We start from the raw sequence: 22,956 nt of genomic DNA on the forward strand, positions 1-22,956 counted from the left end.
GAATGAGAGAGGTGAGTAAGGGTTTGGGGGTTTCTTTTTTTATTTTTTTTAATTTTGAGAATGAAAATTATTAAAATATCCTTAACCTTAAAACTTAGAATTCATTATATAAGGGTATTTTTGTCTACTGAAACCCAGTACACATTGTTAAAATGTACCAACTGAAAAACAGACATACGCAAGTTAGCAAACCCATATATATATATATATATATATATATATATATATATATATATATAACTTTTCTCAGCGCAAAGGCCAACTCCTACCAAAAAAACATTACGAAAACAAGTTAACTTACAAAAATGTCCTTATGTATTGTATGTATAAGTTATTGTTATTTGTTCAGTTGCATTATTCATTAGGAAAAAGAAATAGAAATATTTAAAAGTTATATAAAAATAAATTGCAAACGAAAAATAATAGTTTAATTATAGGAGTTTGCTAACTTGCGTACACCTCTTTTCAGTTGGTACATTTTAGTGATGTGTACCGGGTTTCAGTAGACAAAAATATATTATGAATTCTAAGTTTTAAGGTTAAGAGTATTTTAATAATTTTCATTCTCAAAACTAAAAAAAAAAACCCAAACACTTGTCAAATTTTAATAATTTTCATTCTCAATGAGTGTTGTTTTAGTTGGAGCTAGTGCAGAGGTGACAAAGAAAATGTTTGAGTGAGAGAGATGAAGAAGAAATGGTTGAGAGGAATGAAGGAGGTGAGTAAGGGTTTGGGTTTTTTTTTAGTTTTGAGAATGAAAATTATTAAAATAAGACAAATGTTTATGATTTTTTTCCAATTGTAACTAGAGTAGGGATGATAGAAAAAATGTTGAAAGGAAAGAGATGAAAGAAAAAAGATTGAAATGAATGAGAGAGATATGTAAGATGTACTAACTGAAAAACAAGCGTAATCAAGTTAGCAAATCCCTTTATTATAATATGGTTTTTATATTTTAAGTACGTAATGACTTAACCTAATTAATTTAATCGATAGCATTGGATTGGTTTAGATCTTATGAAAAAAAAAGGTTACAAATCTCAAACCTCACCTAATCCAATCCAAAACTATCTTAATTGAATAAAATAATGAATTTTTTAAAACACACTCAAATTCTCATAGAACCCATAGTAGAACATAGGAAACAGATATTTAACCGTGTTTTTAAGACCTATATATAAATAAAACAAAACTAAATATACTTTCGTAAATGTAAAACATCATTCTAAAACATGAAAGACATAACAACAAAGACAATCTCATAAACTCATAATATGTGATATAGATTTACCAAATAAAATAAAATAGATACAAAATTAATTAGTCTGAACCAATTAGCAAGTGGTACTTTTTTAATTAATTTTAAATATTATAATTTTTATGATATTTATTAGGACCCACGATAACTTCATTTCGAGTGGTTCTTCTTCGCTCTCTGAATTCTTCTGACAGAGAAATGTATGAACGGCTAGTTAGTTTGTTAGTTCTCTGATTCTGGTTTACTGAAAGTTGTCGGTTACATTGTTGGGTGCAGTGTTTGAAATTGTTTGAAGATGGAAGAGAATGATGCATTGAGGGCCATGGACGCTGAGCAACTGAGAGAGCACGCTCATAAGATGGTCGATTTCATTGCTGATTACTACAAAACCATTCAAAACTTCCCCGTTCTAAGCCAAGTCCAGGTTCTTCATTCTTCTCCTTCTCTTCCAATCAACGCATTTACGTACATGCTGCTTGATTACACTATTTCTCCCATTTCAGCCAGGTTATCTGGGGAAGCTTTTACCAGATTCTGCTCCCGAGTATCCTGAGTCCTTGCAAAATGTGTTGGACGGTGAAACATCTTACTTTGATTCTGAATTAGCCTTTTTTTTTTTTTGTTCAGTGCAATGTATTATTATTATTATTAGGGTCCATTTGGATAAACTTTAAACAAACACTTCTAGACAAGACAGACAATTAAGAATTTAAATTGTACAGCTTCTTCCAACGTGGTTTTAAATTGTGGTTGCAACACAGTTGCAGATTTGTTGTGAACATTGGCATTGTAGAACATTGCTGGCTAATGCGGCCGCAATTGCAGCAATCAATACTGGTTACGGTTGTAGACGCCATTTTAGAACTATGGTTATAAAAGAGGTTTAATTCACTTAATCTTCTTATTTTCTTTTGTCTACATGTTAAGAAACTTGTCCGAACAAAACGTTTGTAGCAGCAGTAATCGTATTTTCATTATTTTAGTAGATAGTGGAATTGTTTGAGCAATGCCAGCGTGACACTGTTTGTCAAATTGTAGATGTAAAGGAGAAAATACTCCCAGGGGTGACGCATTGGCAAAGTCCGAATTATTTTGCGTATTTTCCTTCCAACAGTAGCATTGCTGGATTTCTTGGAGAGATGCTCAGTGCGGGACTTAACATTGTGGGTTTCAGCTGGATAACTTCTCCTGCTGCCACTGAACTTGAAAGCATTGTTCTTGACTGGCTGGCTAAGGCGTTCCAGTTGCCTGAAGATTTCTATTCTAGCGGTAAGGTCTTGGGATGCTGTATAGCGTGTGAAGATACAATATGCAATGCTACTAGTCTTTGTTCTTTAAGCTAAAGTGAAAGAACTTGAGTATTTTATTATTTTATTTTCTATATGAAAAGGAAGAGATTGTATTTTCAAGGGGTGTTCGTGTCTTAACTGATAATTGTAGAAATTTTGGGATTCTAGGTACAGAGGGATGTAAAGTTGAGAATACAGACTGATACTTTGAAGTTGATATTTACCTCATGAGAGAACATATTGGATGTGTTACGAAACATAAAGCACTAACCCCTCATTGGTATTAATACCAGAATCAGTCCAAATTAAACATGAAAACAGATGACGAAATATAAGAAAGTTGGGTAACCAATCTATAATGTATGATAATTATAATTTAATATACTCTAAACTATTGTAAAATATAACTATGATATTATGGGATATCCTCTAGAAATCTAAACTCTAAGTCTATAAATAATCTTGTAATAAACGAAGTTCATCTTGATACTTCCTCGGTCCTTTCTTTTGGCTCCACAAGTTCTTTTGTGAGTGTTTTTAGAACACGAGTCATTCTTTGTCTTGTCTCCTTTTCTTCTTTGATGGAATGTGGACTTACATGTCCTTTATTCTTTTCTGAATTGATATCTTTCCTTTATGTTGCCCAAAGAGTTAAAGGAGAAGGAAAAGAGAAAAAGAAAATGGGACAGTTCCATAATTTAGGAATCAGGACTCATTTAGGTAGGTTTGCATATGAAATATCTCCTGGCTTTGGGTGAGCTTGTAAACTCAAGCTTGAGGTTTTCATTAACCTTCAACTTGGTTGAATTTTATAGATAATTAAAATGTAAACCTAAATTGCATATGAATAATTTATTTGATAGAAAAACTCAAATACTGTATGTAAACTTTGACTGCAGGAAAAGGTGGTGGAGTTATACAGGGAACAGCAAGTGAAGCTGTACTAGTTGTCCTATTAGCTGCACGTGACAAGATCTTAAGAAGGCTTGGAAGGAGTGCCCTTCCTAAGCTTGTGATGTATGCATCTGATCAAACACACTCTGCTTTACGAAAAGCTTGTCAGGTACCTCCAATGACAGATAAACAAAGAAAATGACCTTATCTTATGTACTCAAATCAAGGACACACGGGTTTCCTTATTGTTCATTTTCACTGTCAAGTTTAACTTTTGTTGACCAGTGCTCTTAGCTTTCTGACCTATTTTAAACACTGAACATTTCTTTAAAACTTTTCTGTTGCTATTCCTTGGCATGAGTAGTTGTATCGAGATTCTTATCAACTATAGATATGATCAATGTTAATCATTATAAAGCTTGAGCATCTCTCTTTATTTATATAAGTCAATTTCGTGAGGATAAATTACACTTTAAGTCAAAATTCGAAAAGAGGCCTTTTAGTTTTTTAATATTCTATTTATTTTGATTAGGATTCGTTGTTTGTTTTATCCAAGGAAAAGAGTTGGTTATCTTTTAAATCTATAATCATAGGCGTTTTGTTAATAGTTAGCAAAATGGGGAAATAACATAGCTTTTTACTCAGTTAAATAAATTGTAATGGGTGTTTGTTTCCTTAATTATATGATTATCATGCTCTTTAGCACCAAACATACGAATATGCCAGTGTTACAGTGTCACCTGAAAACATATGACCTTAACTACGACCACAAAGTTCAAACTTATTCAGCTTATTCTATAGTCTATTAGTAGTTAATGTGTTGTTAGATAAAACCTATTCTTTTGTGAGTATTTTAAAAATTTGATCAGTATTTATCACCCAGTTGATCAAATGATAGTCTGATTCCATTTCTGGTATGGGAGTCTTCCTCTGTGTTTCTTAGATGCATTCTTGAATATAACCAATGACAATTTTTTATTGTAATAGTTTTGAACTTTCCTTTGGCAGATAGCAGGACTTAATCCAGAGCTTTGCAAGTTGCTTAAAGCTGATTCTGCAACAAATTATGCACTCTCTCCTGAAGTACTTTCTGAAGCAATTTCAAATGACATTGCTGGCGGTCTTGTACCCTTTTTCTTATGTGCTACTGTAAGAATTGAACACTTATATGAATTTGTAAGAAATTGCTGTATAATGCATGACCTTAACTGACCATTATTTACGTGTCTTATCTCCGATATTTTATCATATATGTTCAGAGAATTTCAGAGTAGAAATTTCAGCTCATTTGCACATCGGATCAAGGGATAAATGTCCTTTATGTTTCTATCTATGCACTGTCTCTTCATTCTTTGTTGCTGGGAAACAAATGGTTATATACCTACTAATAGGGTCTATGTTAGGATTAAAGGGGAGAGAGAGTAAGGAACTGAGATCCCAGTCTGTTTGTAAAAGAATAACTCTGATAGCCAGCAAACTGTAACACTTAGGAGAGAAGATAAAAGGAGATTCAGTGGAGTTACTTACGGGAATTTTTATTTCATAGTTTGGGGAGAGCCAATGTCTCTCAAATATCTAGAATAGTAGGGTGGTGTGTCTGTTATTCTGCATTACTCTTTAGAATCTTACTTTCTCATTTCTGATCTTTTATCCCTTCGATACAGACCCATTATGCAGGTTCCTGTTTATAAACGTTCTGTTTTCATTCTACATTCTATTCGAGTCCAATTATGGATTTGGTCCGGGAGGCTAGTAACCTCAGTTTCATGAAACTTTCCTTTTTTGATTTTAAATTGTACATCCAAGAGAGTTTGTGTTGAATAGATGCATGTTGACTCTTTCAAGGGTTAAATCTATAGTAGGTACTAAATGAATAATTAACGTGGCAAATGTTTATCACCCTGGAACTTGGAACTAATGTTTTATTGATGAGAGAAAAGTATCTGAATCTTGATGTAACTTGAGGTAATTAAGAGTCCATTGTTTGTGGATATTAAGTTTCTTGCATTAATTGCATACATTACGCATTTATATATACAGGTTGGCACCACTTCGTCAACAGCTATTGATCCCCTGCCTGCATTGGGAAAAATTGCCAAGGTAATATATATTTTATTGAGTTGTGACGTGAAAAAAGCCAGTATAGCCTCTGATTCATTGTATTGGGCTTATTAAACCAAACGTTTATTTTTTTTTTTAAAATACAAATATGACTCTCAAGGAACAGGAATTCAGTTAGATATGTGAAAACCCATAAATGACTATGCAGTATGTTAGGAACTCAAGGATATAATGATTCTTGTGGAGTTGCAAGACGAAAAGTTCGATACATGAGTATTCCAACTGTTTTGGTTCATTGTCCCTGCTTAGGCTTTTAGGATGACTGGATCATACACCTCCGCGGACCTGCATCAAATTTTGTTTGTCTAGTCTTATGTATTTTGTAGAGCTATAAAATCTGATAATGCTCTGGTACCTGTCTTTTTTGTCAGACCAACAATCTTTGGTTTCACGTGGATGCTGCTTATGCTGGCAGTGCTTGTATATGTCCAGAGTACCGCCACTGCTTTGACGGTATTGAAGAAAGTGACTCATTTAACATGAATGCACATAAATGGTTCCTCACCAACTTTGACTGTTCAGTACTATGGGTTAAGGTATCCATAACGCATTTTTTATCTCAATCTCACTTTTGAATTTTTATTTGGCACATTTCAATGTACTTCAAAACAAGAGGTCAAACTTATTTCGAGTTAATGACACAGGACAGAAGTTCTCTGATTCAATCACTGTCTACAAATCCTGAATTTCTGAAAAACAAGGTAAGTTTCTATTGCATGCTCGAGGTTTCTGCTGAAGTTTAACTGCAAGAGGTTTTCAAACTTTTGAATAATCCTTTTTAGTTTTTCTTCTCTTTTCTATGTGTGGATCTTACATTGAAGCATCTAAAAAATGTCCTCTTTTTCCTCTCCTCAGAAAGGTGCTTCAAATGTTACGAGTGATAAGTATTGAATACTTATGGGAACACCCAGAAATTAACCGGGGCATTTTGTTTTTCAATTCTTTTTCTTATGCATCGATGTAGAGTTAATTTCCTCTTCCACTATGAATTAGTTCTATCCTGAGTGAACAGAGTAATGTGTTACTTAAACATGAAGCTTGTCTTCTGAAAGGTCGCAGCTATTATTATTTTATTCGTAGTTTTATAGTCTGCTTATGTTTTTGACTTTGCAGGCCTCTCAAGGAAACCTGGTCATAGATTACAAAGATTGGCAAATTCCTCTTGGTCGTCGCTTTAGGTGGTTTCTTGGAAGTTTTCCTTTGGAAGCGTTCTCATTGTTTCTTTCTCTCTATCTATATATAGATATATTTGTATTTGGTATTGAAATCTCTATTCGCCTCTTGTTGAATTATTTTGTACCCGAGAATGTTCATGCATATCCTCGTCTGGACACATAAATTGGTTTTATTCGTTCATTTGGGCTCTAACTCATTTATGCCTAAATGTATTAATAAGAGGAATGCTAATAATGCACTTTACTATAGCTTAAAATTTATTGGAATCCATGAAATCAGGATAGAAAGTCCTTACGTGATATGTGATGACTACAAAATTTGCATTTTTCCATAAAGATCGGTGAATATAGTAAAGGGTTCGTTCAAAAGAGTGTTGTTAACATTTCTCGTTTTAATTTGTCTGATCTTGATTTTAATGTTTTTTTGGATTTTATGTACGTCTGAATTTCTTTTCGATAAGACCAATGATTTGATAGAAGTTTTGACATCAGAAGTTCCCGTAATCTCTTTAAACGGGGAATATCGAAAATTGGTCTTATCTCTTTAATAAATATTTCTGTACACCTTAGAAGTTTGTATTTGCCAGCAAATGTGTGACATTGTCTATTCACTCTACTGGACTCCAGATCATTAAAATTGTGGATGGTGTTGCGACTTTATGGTTTGGAAGGTCTGCGAAGTCACGTAAGAAACCACATTGAGTTAGCTGCTTATTTTGAAGAGCTTGTTAGTCAGGACACAAGATTCAAGGTACTTTCATCTTTCTATGAAAAGCATTGTTCTTAATTTCTTAAGGTTTAATACTATGTTTGGTTTCCATATTTGTTGGAATTTTTTGATGTGTTTTTCCATTTTTTTTACTCAATATATGCCAATTTTGAATGTTTTTTCTGAAGTACTTTATTTACTGTATATGCTTTAAAATTGCAACAATTCCGTACTCAGGTCGTTGTACCTCGTACATTCTCCTTAGTTTGCTTTCGGCTATTGCCCCCTCTCAATTCTGAAGATCATGGTAATAAACTAAATAGCGATCTACTCGACTCAGTAAATTCAACAGGAAATATTTTCATATCACACACGGTAAGCATAAATTATCTTCATAATTTTTCAACTTTTGTTCTTTATTCTTTCTTTTTCACTAATTTTCTTTTCCTTCCTGTTAACTAATATGTGCAGGTTCTATCAGGTGAGTACATTCTACGTTTTGCAGTAGGAGCACCATTGACAGAAAGGAGGCATGTCACTACTGCGTGGCAGATTTTTCAAGAGAAAGCCACTGCTCTACTTGAGAGTTTACAGGATTAATATGCTCTCAGCCTCGACTTTACCAATACAACATTAATTTGTGATTTTTTTTTCCTTTATTTTCTATTCCTTATTGTTTTACAAAATTGTCATGTGCCGAGCTGTAAACTTGGTAGATATTTCATTTTTTTTTGAAGCAGCAATGTTCTTTTTTTAATAGTCGATAATACTCTCCATTTATTTTTCTTATTTATTTTAATTCTAGGTTCATCTTACAACAAGTTTCTAACAATTTTACACTGTCAAAAAAATTTATAGCAAAACATGCTTTAATATGATAACATGAAATGTTTATTAAGATTGTTTAACAAAATATTGAGAGGCTAAAAGCAATTTTTTAAAAAAATAATAAGGGCCTAAAAGCAAAATTTACCTAAAAGTAACATGTAGTTGTCATGTCAGATTGGTAATGAACTAATAAAGTACATAACTATTAACATTACCTAGTGGTGATTCCTATCAAGCGACTAAAAACATTAATATATAAAGTTTAAAAACTAAAATCAGTCAGACAAGCATTTTGAACTATTAGAAACAAAATTCTCTTTATTATTAAAATCATATTTTGCTCCATTTTACTTAAAAATCTGACTTTAATGAAATCAATAATATACTTTAGTTGTTTGTTTCCTAATATCTCTTAATTATCTCAACAAATTTTTATTTTAATTGGTTAAATAATTAATAAATTAGAATGCTTACTATCGGAAGAAAAGAAGAAATAACTTGCATTTATTTAAAATATAAGGTGTTACATATGTTAATATTATCCAATATGATACACTTTTTTTTTTTTTTTATAGTAGTGGCAGTAAGATTTAATTCTATGATCTCATGGATCTACCTAAATTTTTCCACTAGTTTTGACCTACCCTATGGTGGATTTCCACTGGTAAATAAAAGAATTCAGAAATCCATGTGAACATTTTGTTACAACATGTTACATGGAACATCCTATACTAAATACTACTTGAACGTGTTCTTATTAACGTCTTTGGAAATTGAACATCTTCACTGATATAGCAAAGACCAATGCAAAGACCACTGGGAACGCAACAATCACAGCTGCAACCACTCCAAGAAAATCATGCTCAAAACCAAAGTAGCTTCTTACAAACCCTTCTACTGTTGTTCTTCCGTCACTGGATTCCATGCTTTTGTGTATATCTCCATATTGTGAAGCCACCAATCCATACAAACTCCATGCTACTGGATTAACCCAACTGTACCATCTCCACCACACTGGGATTCTCTGTCATTATACATAAAAGAAGAAAAAATTAAGATAAAATACGTTATGACATTCTTCTGTGCTTGGAAAGTACAAATCTACAATAGTGCATGAGTTTGAAAGGGAGCCAAAACTTACCGGTCTTGGGACTATGAATCCTGAGAAGAGATTCCACACTGCATAGAATGCAGAGGAAACTATAGAAGAAATGTGTTGGTTTGGGGTCACTGCTACTGACATCATGCCATAGTAGGTGAAGGTTAGGAAGGTGAAGTACATGAAGAATAGGTACCAGAAAACTTTAGTCACAGTCCACTCAAAACCAATCATGCCATAAATTATGATGCCATATACCAAAGCTTGTGCTAGAACATATGGGAGCTCAATTACAACCTGCAAAGCAAGAATATAAATATCAGAAAAAATGCAGAGGTTGCATTTGAATATAACTTACTGAATATTAGCAGTGCTATACTTTATATTGTTCAAAGTCTCATCGAGAGAGAGGTATAAACCTCGACTTATAAATTGATGTTGTAAGATTGAATTATGTTTAAAGTTTACTTTTTAACATGAGTTAATGTGTACAATTGCCTAATAGATATGTTGGTTGCAGTCTAGGACAATGTAGGACTTTTCACAAGGATAATTTGTGAGGATATAGCAACACTCAGAAGATAAGTTTTTTATATAAGAAATTGCTTGCCTGAGCAAAAGCATATGGCAAAGCTGAATACATTCCAGCTGCTTTTTCCCTGTAAAAGACAGTTCGTTCAACAGCAACCACTGGCTGCACTGCATTAGCATTCTTAATGCCAATAAGAAGAACAGCAGCATACATGGAGCCCATAGCATTGAAAAGATCTTGTTGTTGGTCACTGAAACGATTGATGTCAAAATTTACTGTTAGATCAAATGCTAGTTACTGGTTGTAACAGTTTGAAGCCATAACATTTCCAAGTTTGTGGTTTTTTCTTACATTTTGGAGCCAAGGTTCCAAAACATGCTACGATCACAACAGCTACAGTGGTGGAGTAAAGAAATCTAATGGCAGTGTATAGAGGATTGCGCCAGTAAGACCAATGTTGCTTCCATAAGCAAGCCATGCATTGAGTGAAGAACGAAGTTGAGTACTGTGAAGGAAAATAAAGGTCTTTGGAACCAGGAGCTGGTGTACTCAATTCTTTAATAAGTCCTTTATTTCTCCTGAAAAAAAATTCCAAAGTTTAAATATCAGTAAACAAAAAAAAAGTCTTGTACTTTTTGCATTATAAGTTCTTTCAGTGAATTATATCTAAGTTCTACAGCTTGATTACACTTCACACAACTGAAAGTACCTGTATAGCTCTGAACTTTTGTACACCTCTGCAAAATCTATCCCCAATTCCATTTCTCTTGCTAATGTTGAAACTTCCAACATCCATGTTGCTGGATTATAGCCATCTTTAATCTTACTGACACCTTGGATTTCCTTCAAGATGAAAGTATTGACATGAGTGAAATGTTTACATGAAGTTAATGATGTGAAACAAAACACGAATTCAGTATTCCTTATTTATCATTGGACATTTTCTACCTCAAAGTAACTAATTAAATGGGAAGAATGATGCCCAAGTGGCCCCACATATATTTCTTGCCCTCCTTGCTTCATTAGCAAAAGCTGCATTCATAGTGACACAAAAAAGATTAGAAACTCAGAAATGGAAGAGAACAAATTGAACGTGCTACTTTTTAAATTCTTCCTATGTTACCTCATCAAAAGATTCAAATATATCTATGCTTGGCTGATGGATGGTACAGACAACTGTTCTTCCAGTGTCTACTGTGTTCCTAACTGCTCTCATGACAATTGCAGCAGCTCTTGCATCTAGCCCAGAAGTTGGCTCATCCATGAATATTATGGAAGGATTTGCTACAAGTTCAACTGCAATAGTCAACCTTTTCCGTTGCTCAGTTGAGAGACCGTTAACACCAGGTAATCCAACTAATGCGTGCCTTAGTGGCTTCAGTTCCACAAGTTCCATAACTTCCTCAATGAACATCTGCAACCATTTAGCACTCTCAAACTTACTATTTTTGGAGCTAATACACTCAACTATCGAGAATATCTACATGCACTCTTATGTATGCGTTTGTCACAGTAGCTCAACCCGGAGAAGGAAAATGTTGAATTGGAACATTCATAAAAAATACTCACGAATATTCAAGTGTTCAAACCAGTTATCCTCCTATGCCAAGCTAACAAGCTAAACATTAAAGCAGAGAAAATGCATGAGATGTGGATACTAACCTTCCTTGTTTCATCATTGATTTCTGGGGACAACCGAAGCCATGCTGAATAAAGCAGGGACTCGTATACTGTAACATGAGGAGAGTGGATATCATTTTGCTCACAGTATCCAGAAATCCTTGCAAATGTTTCTTGCTTCTTTGGATAACCAGAGATTGTGATATTTCCGCCAATATAACCCCCAGTTTTTCTACCAGCAAGTACATCCATCAGAGTTGTTTTTCCAGCACCAGTCACACCCATTAGAGCGGTGAGAACACCTGGTCTGAAAGCTCCACTGACACCCTTCAAAAGAACCAATTTATCCTCAACAAAACCTCTATTCTTCATTTCCTGCAAGCATTTAATAACTTCATGTCACAATAACGCTAGAAAGTTGAACACAAGCCTTTTCAATTTGTTTTTTTGCTTCCACATTACCACTGGCATGTCGACAGAATATGTTACATCATCAAAGGTGATGGAATGAGGTTCAAATGGAAGAACCATTCCTCTTTTCCTGTTATGATTTGTTTCTGCATCAACTGCTTCGTGCCTAGTAGATGAAGTATGGGGAGAGGTGCTTCCACTTGTACTTTCACCATTTCTCACTGAAGTAACCCCAATGTTAGCCGTATGGTGTAATGTGAATTGAAAATCAAATATCACTTTCCCAGATTTAGACATTATTCATTTGCAGTTGGTATTGACATTAATTACCTTTATTTGAGTACTGAGAAAAGCTATGTTTTGTGTTCTTCATCACATTATTTCCCTTTTTACTACCACCATTCTGGTCATTGCTTTGAGATTCATCTGATATAACAGCCTGATGTTTCCCAAATGCTGCATGATTAATTTTGTGAAATTAGTACATAGACCTACCTTAGGTGGTTTGTAATACATTTAAGGTACTCACGATTTAAGTATTTAAGGGCAAGGATGTAGCCAAGGTTGAAAAGTAATGTATATCCAATCAAAGCTCCAACACCTATCCAGTACCAGTATGATTGAGTGAAGAATCCCCGCGATTTCAAAATTTCAACTCCTAGAGGCTCAGTCGAGTTAGGTAGAACCTATCATGGGAAAATATGTTCGAATCAAATGTCATATTATTTATGCTATAAACCATAGGAAGGCATGCAAGTAAAAATACAGATTAGTTAAAACTTACATGTCTCCATCTTTCTGCAAGAAACTCATTATTTACCATGGCATTCTGCCCATACATCATAGGTGATATCCAGAAGCCCCACAGCCACCATTTTTTTATATTGTCTGGGGGAATAAAGGGAACAAAGATGCATTGTTAGTGTAGAACATAAAGTGACAAAGCCTAGGAATGTTTAGTTCTGTATCCTTGATACCTTTTGATAGGACAAAACCACTCATAGCAAAAAGGATCGCCAGTGTAAACGACCCTAGTGTTAGAGCTACTGTCATTTCCCTCCCAACTGCTGCAATTAATCTGAACAGTGCCGAAGCCATTTGATTTACTAGTGCAAGAACAAGGTATTGCCTAAACAATCTGCATTAAGTTGACATATAAATACTCTATTAGTTATTAGTAGAATTCAAATAGAAAAGTAGACAATAGAGAAACTATTAGTTTACTAGTTTGATGAGTACATTTGAAAGCATAAGTTTTTTACCTTCCAACATGTGGATCAAAACCAATGACATAGTAGGTAAGGAATACCCAAACACCCACTTCCATAAAAGTCAAAGGGAATTTTAGGATCCATGCAGGAAGAGCATATACCCATGAAGGGAAAAAAAGATAATCCCTTTGTTTGTAGAAAACAGGAAGCCTTGAAACAACCATGGAAAGTTCAGCCAATCCATTGAACATAGTCACAACAACCCCATAAAACAAGGCACCCACATATATGCCTCCATGAGTCACTGAATCTCTGTGCATCTCGGTCCGGAAGAAAATGGTCATGGCAATAATTGCCAATGCTGCGAGCTGAAAGGAGGGGAAAGTTATCAGTAAGAATATAACAGCATTAGGTGATAAGACAAAAAAATGAAGCATTCAATTTCCAAACCTACTTGGAAAAGCTTGAAGGTGTAAACGAATGAATTGCGTTTCATAAGTAAATATTCTCTGGATAAGCAAGCTTTTAACAACTCCCATTCTCCCACCCCATACTTTTTGGTTGTCAAAGCAGCTGGGTGACTCTTGGACTTGTCAAATTCAGTAGCAAGTTCTTCAGCAAGGCTTCTCCCAACATGAAATGATTTATGTGCCTCTGAAAACTCTTTGGCTGTGACAAATCTATAAGGTTGATCTTTGTGTGCCCAGTACTGCTCCTGATCCTTCCTAGATGTTACCTATAACATAATAATTAATGGTGAAGGTTAAAGTATGAAACCCTCTTTTACTAGAGCAGACAGATTGAGTTGTTGAGACAAGACACAAGGACATTTACCTCTTGCAAAAAGTCTGCCACCCCTTTCCTCTCAGGACATTTAAAACCCATTAATTCGAAAAATTCAAGCACATGTTCACGGGGACCCTGATACACAATGTGACTATCAGAGAGTAGAATAATGTCATCAAATAGATTGTAAGTCTCTGGTGCTGGCTGCAGGAGTGAGATGACCGTGGTTCCTTTGAGAATGTGAACATATTGCTTGAGTGAATTCACAATTTGAAAAGTTGTTGAGCTATCCAACCCAGTGGATATTTCATCCATGAAAAGAGCTTTAGCAGGTCCAACCAGCATCTCCCCTGTATTCATAGATACATAATTGTTAACTAATACAATCTTGTAATCAAACTTCCAGGAGATTAAACAAGATACACTTCAAGATTGAAATCAGGCTAACTTTACCTGTTGTAACACGTTTCCTTTGTCCACCTGAGATACCTCTTAACATAGCATTTCCTACAACGGTATCAGCACAAACCTCTAGTCCCAAAATCTGCAAAATGCATATCCAAGAAACAAGAGTCTTTTAAACGAAATATTACATGGATTGAAAGTGATCAGAGATGGGTTTTAATGTATAAATTTTACCCTCAGTACGTAGTCTGTTATCATATTTGCCTTCTGGCCTTCAGATGCTACAGCCTGAGCATTATGAGTCAAAAGAACAACCAATTAGTCATCAGTCATTCATTCCTATTTTGTATGGAAAAGAAATAGATGCTCACGTTTTCAAGATAACCAGCTGCTAATGCATATATATATATATATATATATATATATATATAACTGAGATTGGAAGTAGCTGCTTTGTGAGCTGCTACAACTTATTTATTACATACGTTTTAACATTATAAGTTTCTTGAACTGGTAAGAAATTTTGAAATAGATAGCAAGTGAATTTCTGAAACCAAAGAGCTTTTGATATTAAAAACTTGTTAAGCTGTCATATTTTTCTTTCAGACTTTGGTCTGAAAGGCTACTGAATGCAAGTCATATATGAAAAACACATGCTTGGCGAAAAAATTACCTTCATGTAGGCATCAACATCTGGATCAGGCTTGATGCTTGCCTCCTTTTCTCTTCTGGACAATTCCGCTAGCAAGTCTACAGATGTTAGACATAGTCAAGAGTTAATTTTCTCAGAAAATCAACCTGTGTTTGGAATATTGAATTTAATAATGAGTATAAGCATATAAAGAACTCCAATGAACTAACCATAACGAGGTCCAACTCCTTGGACTCTTGCCGAGAAGGCCAAAGTTTCTCTAACTGTCATTTCTCCTATGTGAAGATCATTTTGATTCACATAAGCAGCAGTTCTTTGAGGTACAAACTCATTCATCCCGTGACCATTATAAGTTACCTTTCCAGAGAACTGATGAAGAAGTAGCAGAATATTAGCTAGAGCTTTAAGTTAAGAAAACAACTAAAAGCATGCTAACACTGTTACAAAAAATAAATGCACTTCTCTTCAATGTTTTTCGTAACAAAAATCCTTACCTTTAGTTTTGGATCAAGTTTTCCAGCCAAGGCTAACAGGAGTGTGGTTTTTCCAGAACTTGGAGGGCCTAAAAGCAATGTCATTCTGATGAAGAGAAAATGAAAAATCGTGTTATATCAGTTCCAGAGGTCCTATCGCTAATGTCCTTGTCCTTGAAAGAGATATCAATAAACACAATATCAGTACCTGCCAGGCTTTATTTTTCCACTAACATTCTGGAGAATGGTTAAATGTTGTTTCATGGTTGGAAGTATATGAAGAGAGTTCATCAGACCCTTGAAGCAGAAAATTTAAACAAAATGCCAAGTTAGTTCCATTGCTAACATCATTTAGCAAGTTCTAGCACATAATAAAGTTGGTACGGATATACTCACCTCCACTATATTAACCATGAAGTTAGTGAACGTAGGCAAAGCTCTAGTTCCTACACGAGCTTCTGCTTCGATGTTCAAGTTCTCAAAACGAACCTCTATGGTAGGAAGATCAATTCCAACTCTAATATTGTCCAATCCAAGGTACAAAAATAAGGGAAACCATTAGTGCGTTTCGATCAAAGAGACCTCTATTAAAGTCAAGAAGAAAGAAACGGGAGTGAGATTCTCACCTATCGATTCTGTCCTTGAGCTTGAGCAAAAACCTCTCATTGTCCTCTTCTGCGGTTCTCACGAGTCTTTCAAGTAAAGCTCTCTTTTCTTGCAACCCAAGTCTCTGTACATCGATCTCATTGGCTTCCCCATCAGGTGAGGTGAGCAAAGCTTTCCTCATACGTGCAACCGTGGGAAGCTTCTGAATAGCAGCCCATTTGAGAGTCTCTTCGTCGTTCTCCTGTTCGAATGAGTTTGAGAATATCTCCGCGTCACTGTTCCTCCAAATGGATGAACTTCCAATCCTTAAACTACGCCCACCCTCCATGTATCACAAGCAAAAGCTGAACCTTTATGGCACCCCACTTGAACTGCAGACAAACAGTACCCAGAAACTATAAATCTGGAGAAGCAAACAAAATAATTGCTTGAAAGCTACTTTACAAGTTTGTTTCTTTTGATCTTGTTTTGCAAGACCCAGTAGTTTTTTTCTTTCCCTTTTGGTCTAATGAGATATAACAGAAGATGTTGTGATGTATATATAAGGAGTGAGAGAGAGAGGTGAAGAAGGAACAGGAGTGAGATGATGAAGGTATGTGATTTATGTCAACGTGTCAAAATTGGCGGGAGTGTGTGACATAAAATAGCATGAAAACAGACATAACATAGCTGGGTTGTTGACGTTGCTTGCAAATAATGGAAACGTCGAACAAGGTGGACACGACCATGGCATGCATCAACTTGGTTTAGTTTGTTTTCTCTTTTACTTTCTTTTTAGGAAAGGAACCAAATTGGAAATGAGGAAAGCTGACATCACTCATTATGTTATGTTATCTTTTATACCTTGGAACTATTACTCAGATTTTCATCACCACAAGAATTTATCTGGCTTTAAAAGTCAACTCAAAACATGATAGAAAAACAAGAGGAATTGTATAGAATAAAACTTTTCCGTAATATATATATCGACCTCTTATTTTATTATTATCTAAATTTAATTAATGTTATCTATATATTGTAATAGTAATATAAAAAAACAAGAATTAAAATAATAATTATTGCATTAAAATTTTGTCCTTTTCTTTTTCTCAAAGTTTAAGATTAAATTTTATAGTACTCGTATTTTTTTTTTTACTTTAAATTTAATTATTTATTTTTCCTAAAGCACGATTAATCTTAATGTTATAGAAATTTAAGAGTTGATTAACTTTTCTTTTAATTTCTCCTTATTTAGAATAAAATATATGTTATTAACATTGCAGTATTAACATTTTAATATATGGTTTTAAATTTTTGAATTAGAAAATAAGTTCATTTAGAATATAAGTGTGTGTGTATATATAAGACGTATCTAGATAATATCCTTAATACATCTTCATCCATCACTTTTTATAAAATACTCATATACTTATAAACTTCTATTTTAATATTTTTAGTATGTCCCTTTTTAACAAACTAATAAAAAAATATATTATGAAATAAAAAATATTATCAACTAAAATCATTTTGAAAAAAAAAAGGTAGTTTACTTTTAAAACAAAGATAAAATAAAAAATAGAGAAGCATACACTTTATAGTCCTTTGACTAGAGTTTTCAAACATGCGTTTATCACGTGATTTTTAAGGCATTAACCTCCTAAGTCATAACAAGATGATTCTGTCATTGATAAACGTTACCATGTTTAAATTCTAAATAAACGACAGCTTAATTCAATTAATTTTTTATTTTGATATAATTTAAATTAAACTAATTAAATTCAATAATTTATTCATGTTTAAATTTCTTATTTATAAATTTAATGATATAGAATTTTTTAATACGGTAATTTTGCTTTTCTTACCATGTTAAGAAAAAGACAGGAAATATATGAACAAAACATAATTCAATATCAGGAATTTTTCTCTTCTAAAACACCAATTTTGAAAATTATTTTATTATTTTTTATCTATTATAATATAAAAAAACAAAAAAATCTTTTTATTTATGTTGATTTTACTAATAAGTGTTGTAATGGTTAATTCTTTTAGTTATTTGATATTTTTATTTTTTTTAATTGCATGTCTTTCGGACTAAATTTACGTTTTTATCTATAATTTATATTTAAAGTATTAATTCTTCTTTGTAAACGCTCTATTTAATTGAAATTAAAAATAAGAATTAAAAAGGAAAACGACACGTTATGTGATATGATTGACAAATATCGTCATCACTTATGTATATGTATGTTCCTAATTATGGTATGGAAATATTGACTTCATTATCATTAATTACAACATCTATCCACATAATTGCGACATCATTGTTGACTGAGGAGTGTTTATCAGACTCAATTATTATAATTAATAAAAATCATACTTATTATTCACTTTCAATTAAATTTGGCCTTTGACTTTCTGCTATAAAATTTATCTATTAAGACACAATCTTTGAATTTAAATTTAATCCAACAACAACGCCTGCCTAACCATCTCTGAGTTTTCTCTTATTTCCATTTTATTTATTCTATACACATTATTCAAAACAAACATTATCTAACAATTTATAAACATCTCCCATATTATTATTTTAGAAATAAAAAATAAAAAAGATATACGATAAAAACCAAAACACGGCAAAAAAAAATGACGCATGCCATAAATATTGATTATTTTAATATGGTATTTTCACTTTACATGGCTGATTTTAATATCTTATATATATATATATATATATATATATTAGGGGTAGACAAATCGAACTGAACTGTACTGCACTGCTAAACCTAAACTGAACTGTTTTTTGTTTTATCAAATTGTACTAAATTACAGTATGAACTGAACTGAACTATTAACTGAATTGTAAATTACACTAACTGAACTATTAATTGAACTGTAAACTGCACTAACTGAACTGAACTATTAACTGAATTGTAAATTGCACTAACTGAACTATTAACTAAATTGTAAACTACAATAATTTTAACTAAACTACAATATAAACTAAACTGAACTACTAACTATATAATTTTAAACTGAATTGTACTAATTTTTAAACTAAATAGTATAACAATACATATTGAAATTTGTTTTAATATTTATTTTATTTTATTCATAAGTATCTAATAAATTGATTTTTAATTATTTAATATTATTATTTTCTATTTTATTTATATTTCTTTTATTATTAAAAATTATTTTATTTTTTATTTATTTTATTAATAAAAAATATAAAAAATAACATCATACACTAACACAAAATATATATATATATATATATATATATATATTAATTTATTTATATATATATATATATAACTTAAAAAATATAAAAATATAAATTATTTTTATTTTTATTGATAAAAAATATAAATTTTGTGATAAAAAATTGTCTTAAAAAATTAATTATTATTTTTTATGTGAACAATTTTTTTTATTAATATCTTATTATTAAATAAAGTTTTCTTGACAAGACGAAACTGAAATTAGAGAAAATGTAAGATTTCTGCAGCAAGGGAGGAAGGTGACCATAGTCCTTTGTTTGAGGGAGGAGGTTGGAGTGTAAACAAAGTCCTACATTGAGTGAAAGAAGGACTGGTCAAGGGTTTATATACACATAGATATCTCCAATGGTAAGAGGCCTTTTGGAGTGGTACCAAAAGCAAACTTGTGAGGGCTTGGCTCAAAGCGGACAATATCTTATCATGTGTGAAGACTACTCTTTTTACAAGATTAGCTTTTTCTCTCACTCACTCCCCCTCCAGCGGAAACATTACCAACTGTCACCAAGTCAAACGACAAACCATCGGCTCCTCGAGTACACCATGGTCATCACTTCTCTTTCTCAATCCATGCTCAAACACTTGAGCATTTCACTTGCTCTCCCCACCTCTCATGATTCATCCGGCCACCGCTCACCTGATCATGGGGGAACCATTCGGCTGAGCCCTGTCTTGAACCATCATACCACTCTTGGGAAAATCTCAAGATCTCTAAAATTACAGTTAACTGAACTGTTATAAGTTCAATTTTTAAAACTGAATCATAAAATGGTATACTAAACGGTTAATAAAAGTGGATCAGTTATTTTTAATATAATATATTACAGTTAACGGTAGTACTTCAGTTATTTTTGCGCAGTCCTAATATATATATATATATATATATATATATATATATATATATATATATATATATATATTTTTTTTTTTTTTTTTCGAGTGTGGGTTAAAAATCACAATTAAAACATTTTTTTATATCTTTCTAATATCGTTTTCAAGTTTGGTTATTTTAAGTTCTTAATTCTTCAAGCTGTATTGATTAAAAGTAATATGATGCTCAAGTCACAATTCCATTAGCACACAATTTTAAATTTATAATAAATACAATTATTTATCTTTTTATGTCAAACTTGATTTATAAATTTTGTAATAAACTTATAATTAGTATAGACTTAATTACAATCTAATATTTAGTAACCATAATTTATATGTAAACTTGATTATAGATTATACTTAAGATTTTTAAGTGTTTATGATTGTTCTGTCATCCCAAACGTATGATCAAATGGTTGTTTGATGCGAGTTCTAATACGCTAACTCTAGACCACTCAGTCGATGGCTGACGCGATCGTGCAATGTAATATATTTAATTATTCAATCTTTTAAATTTATTTTTATTTGTAAGTATATTGTTTTATTTTGTTATGGATTTTTAACGGAGATATATCAGTTTTATACTCAAGTTATTATCAACCTATTCTATAGGAATGATAAATAGATTTGTTTTAGCATTAATTATATATGGATATGGATAATATTTGGTATTTTAATTAGACACGGAGATGATAAATACGTACATATATGGTTTATTTTCGTTTCCATATCCATCATAATATTCACTCATTTTTTTAGTACTTAGTTTCACAGCCTTTACTTTTTTTTTCTTTACAAATTTTTCTCATACTTTTCTAGTTGATGGGTGTGTTTTATATTCACAAAATTCATTCATATATCTTTGAGGTATTTTTTCTTTTATCATAATCTTAATTACATTTATTCTCTTTATTATAAGAAAATTATTAAATAACAAACAACTAATTTTAGAGACAAAAATAAATAGTCATTATATTCACTTAAATATAATTTTATAAACTAAAAATTATTGGTATACTCTTTTATAAATAAAAAAATATAATTTGTTTGTGAACTAAAATCTAAACTGATTTCTAATATTAGCTACCAAAGTTTAAATTAAAAAATTATTTCTAAATTAGTTTTTAATTTAAAATTGAAGATAAATTTAGAATAAAAAACAGTAATACTAATTTAAAATTAATGAATGTTTTTTTGTTATGAAATATAACGATTAGTAGGAATTTGGATATGAATGTAGCAGTCATTCAATAAGATAAGATGACAATGAAATATAAATTTTATGTTAATTGAGTATAAAGATAAAATAAAGATGAAATTTTACGAAATTTCGTTGTATTCTTATATAATTATTTTAAGATAAAAAATGTCTATATTAAAAAACATAATTTAACTTTGGTTGACTCTAAAATGTCTTATACTTCTTAATTGACATTTGATTGAATAAATAACTTTTTACTTAATCAAACGTGCATTGGTTGGTTTAAGTTAGTTATGATATTAAAAATTTTTGTTTTATGCGTATAATTGATCTAAATTGGGTGGTTATGAAGAAATTGAAGATTTGGCAGGTGCAAATTGAAGTGTTAGGTTTTGAACCCTAATTTCAATTAGGTGCATGAATTGAAATTGAGGCAGAATTTGGAGTGGCCGTTCAAACGTTCTTTTAAGTAGCAGGGTATGGGTTAAAGTGCAGAGTTGAATTCCTACACCAAAATTTTGGCCAAATATCATTCTTTACTATAAATTTATAATTTATTTATTATTTTATATCTAACTTTGATTTAAGTTTACTGTTCAATATTTTTTTTTGAGTTCTTAGTTTCTTTATTTTATTTGTGAATTTGAGTTAAATTATTAGTAAGTTGTACTTAATATTTATGTTTTAAGAATTGTTTTTAATTTGAGAAGTTGTAGTACAAATTAAACAAACTGTATGAAAATAGTAATGTATAACTAATTTTCACTGAGCTCAAAGGTGAAGGAAAAATTAGAAAATAATTATATATGTTATATTTTTTATTATTATTAGAAAATATAGAAAACTCAACATATAATTTTCAAGAATTTCTTTTTCTTTTTTGTGATGAAATATATCATTGTTGTAAGAAGAAACAATGCAAAATTTTTCATGAGAAAAAAATATATATCATTTTGTTGAGTATATTATTATATTGTTATTTTTTCCAATACAATGTTTGAGAAGTATGAATGTGTCAATCCATCACAAATTGTGATGAAAAATATTCATCCCAAATGGTAACATAGTTTAAGTTAAACAAGGATGGCTTTTGGTGGCTACTTATTAGACAAAAACATAGGACTTTAACACTTAAAATATGACTAAAGTCATTATAAGAGAAAGAAACAAATTTTAAAAGAATAGACAGAGTTGCATTTTGTTTCATGTATATTTGGATTAGTTAAGTGAGAGTTAAATCTTACTTTTGACATATAGTTGTTAATATCTTTTAAAGTATGTATATTTTATTTGGGTGATGTTTATATTATGGACAGTATAATTAGGGATTTGTAACGTTCTACATATTATTTTTGGATCGATGTTGAAATGAGTTCATTTATAAATGTTATTCGAATTAGTTTGTGAACTTGCATATTAGTTGTTCGACCTATATTGAATAATTGTTTTCTTGAGTTAAGTTACCTCTTGTTTAAAGACAAACAAGGTTTTAAGTGAGGGGAAGTTTGATGACGTTATTTTCTACCTTTTATTGGTGTTGTTTTATGAATAAAATC

General features: G+C 31.8%; 1 protein-coding gene and 1 pseudogene across 2 annotated transcripts; one reads left to right on the forward strand and one right to left on the reverse strand.

Moving 5' to 3' along the window:
- Positions 1–1,406: 1,406 nt before the first annotated feature.
- Positions 1,407–8,226, forward strand: LOC106756693 (tyrosine decarboxylase 1). Of its 2 annotated transcripts, XM_014639225.2 has the most exons (13): positions 1,407–1,458; positions 1,535–1,682; positions 1,762–1,834; positions 2,297–2,527; positions 3,447–3,610; positions 4,450–4,590; positions 5,482–5,541; positions 5,934–6,098; positions 6,207–6,263; positions 6,676–6,740; positions 7,365–7,488; positions 7,684–7,821; positions 7,918–8,226. In XM_014639225.2, the coding sequence occupies exons 2-13, from the start codon at positions 1,554–1,556 to the stop codon at positions 8,044–8,046; spliced, it is 1,476 nt and encodes a 491-aa protein (XP_014494711.1). In that variant the 5' UTR covers positions 1,407–1,458; positions 1,535–1,553; the 3' UTR covers positions 8,047–8,226. The 2 variants fall into 2 exon arrangements, with proteins under 2 accessions (XP_014494711.1, XP_014494710.1); XM_014639224.2 differs by having other exon boundaries at positions 1,417–1,682.
- A 535-nt stretch (positions 8,227–8,761) lies between these two features.
- On the reverse strand, positions 8,762–16,589 carry LOC106757585 (annotated as a pseudogene).
- Positions 16,590–22,956: the final 6,367 nt, after the last annotated feature.

The sequence above is a fragment of the Vigna radiata genome, chromosome 3 (assembly GCF_000741045.1).
Source record: "Vigna radiata var. radiata cultivar VC1973A chromosome 3, Vradiata_ver6, whole genome shotgun sequence".
Taxonomy (NCBI): Eukaryota; Viridiplantae; Streptophyta; class Magnoliopsida; order Fabales; family Fabaceae; genus Vigna; species Vigna radiata.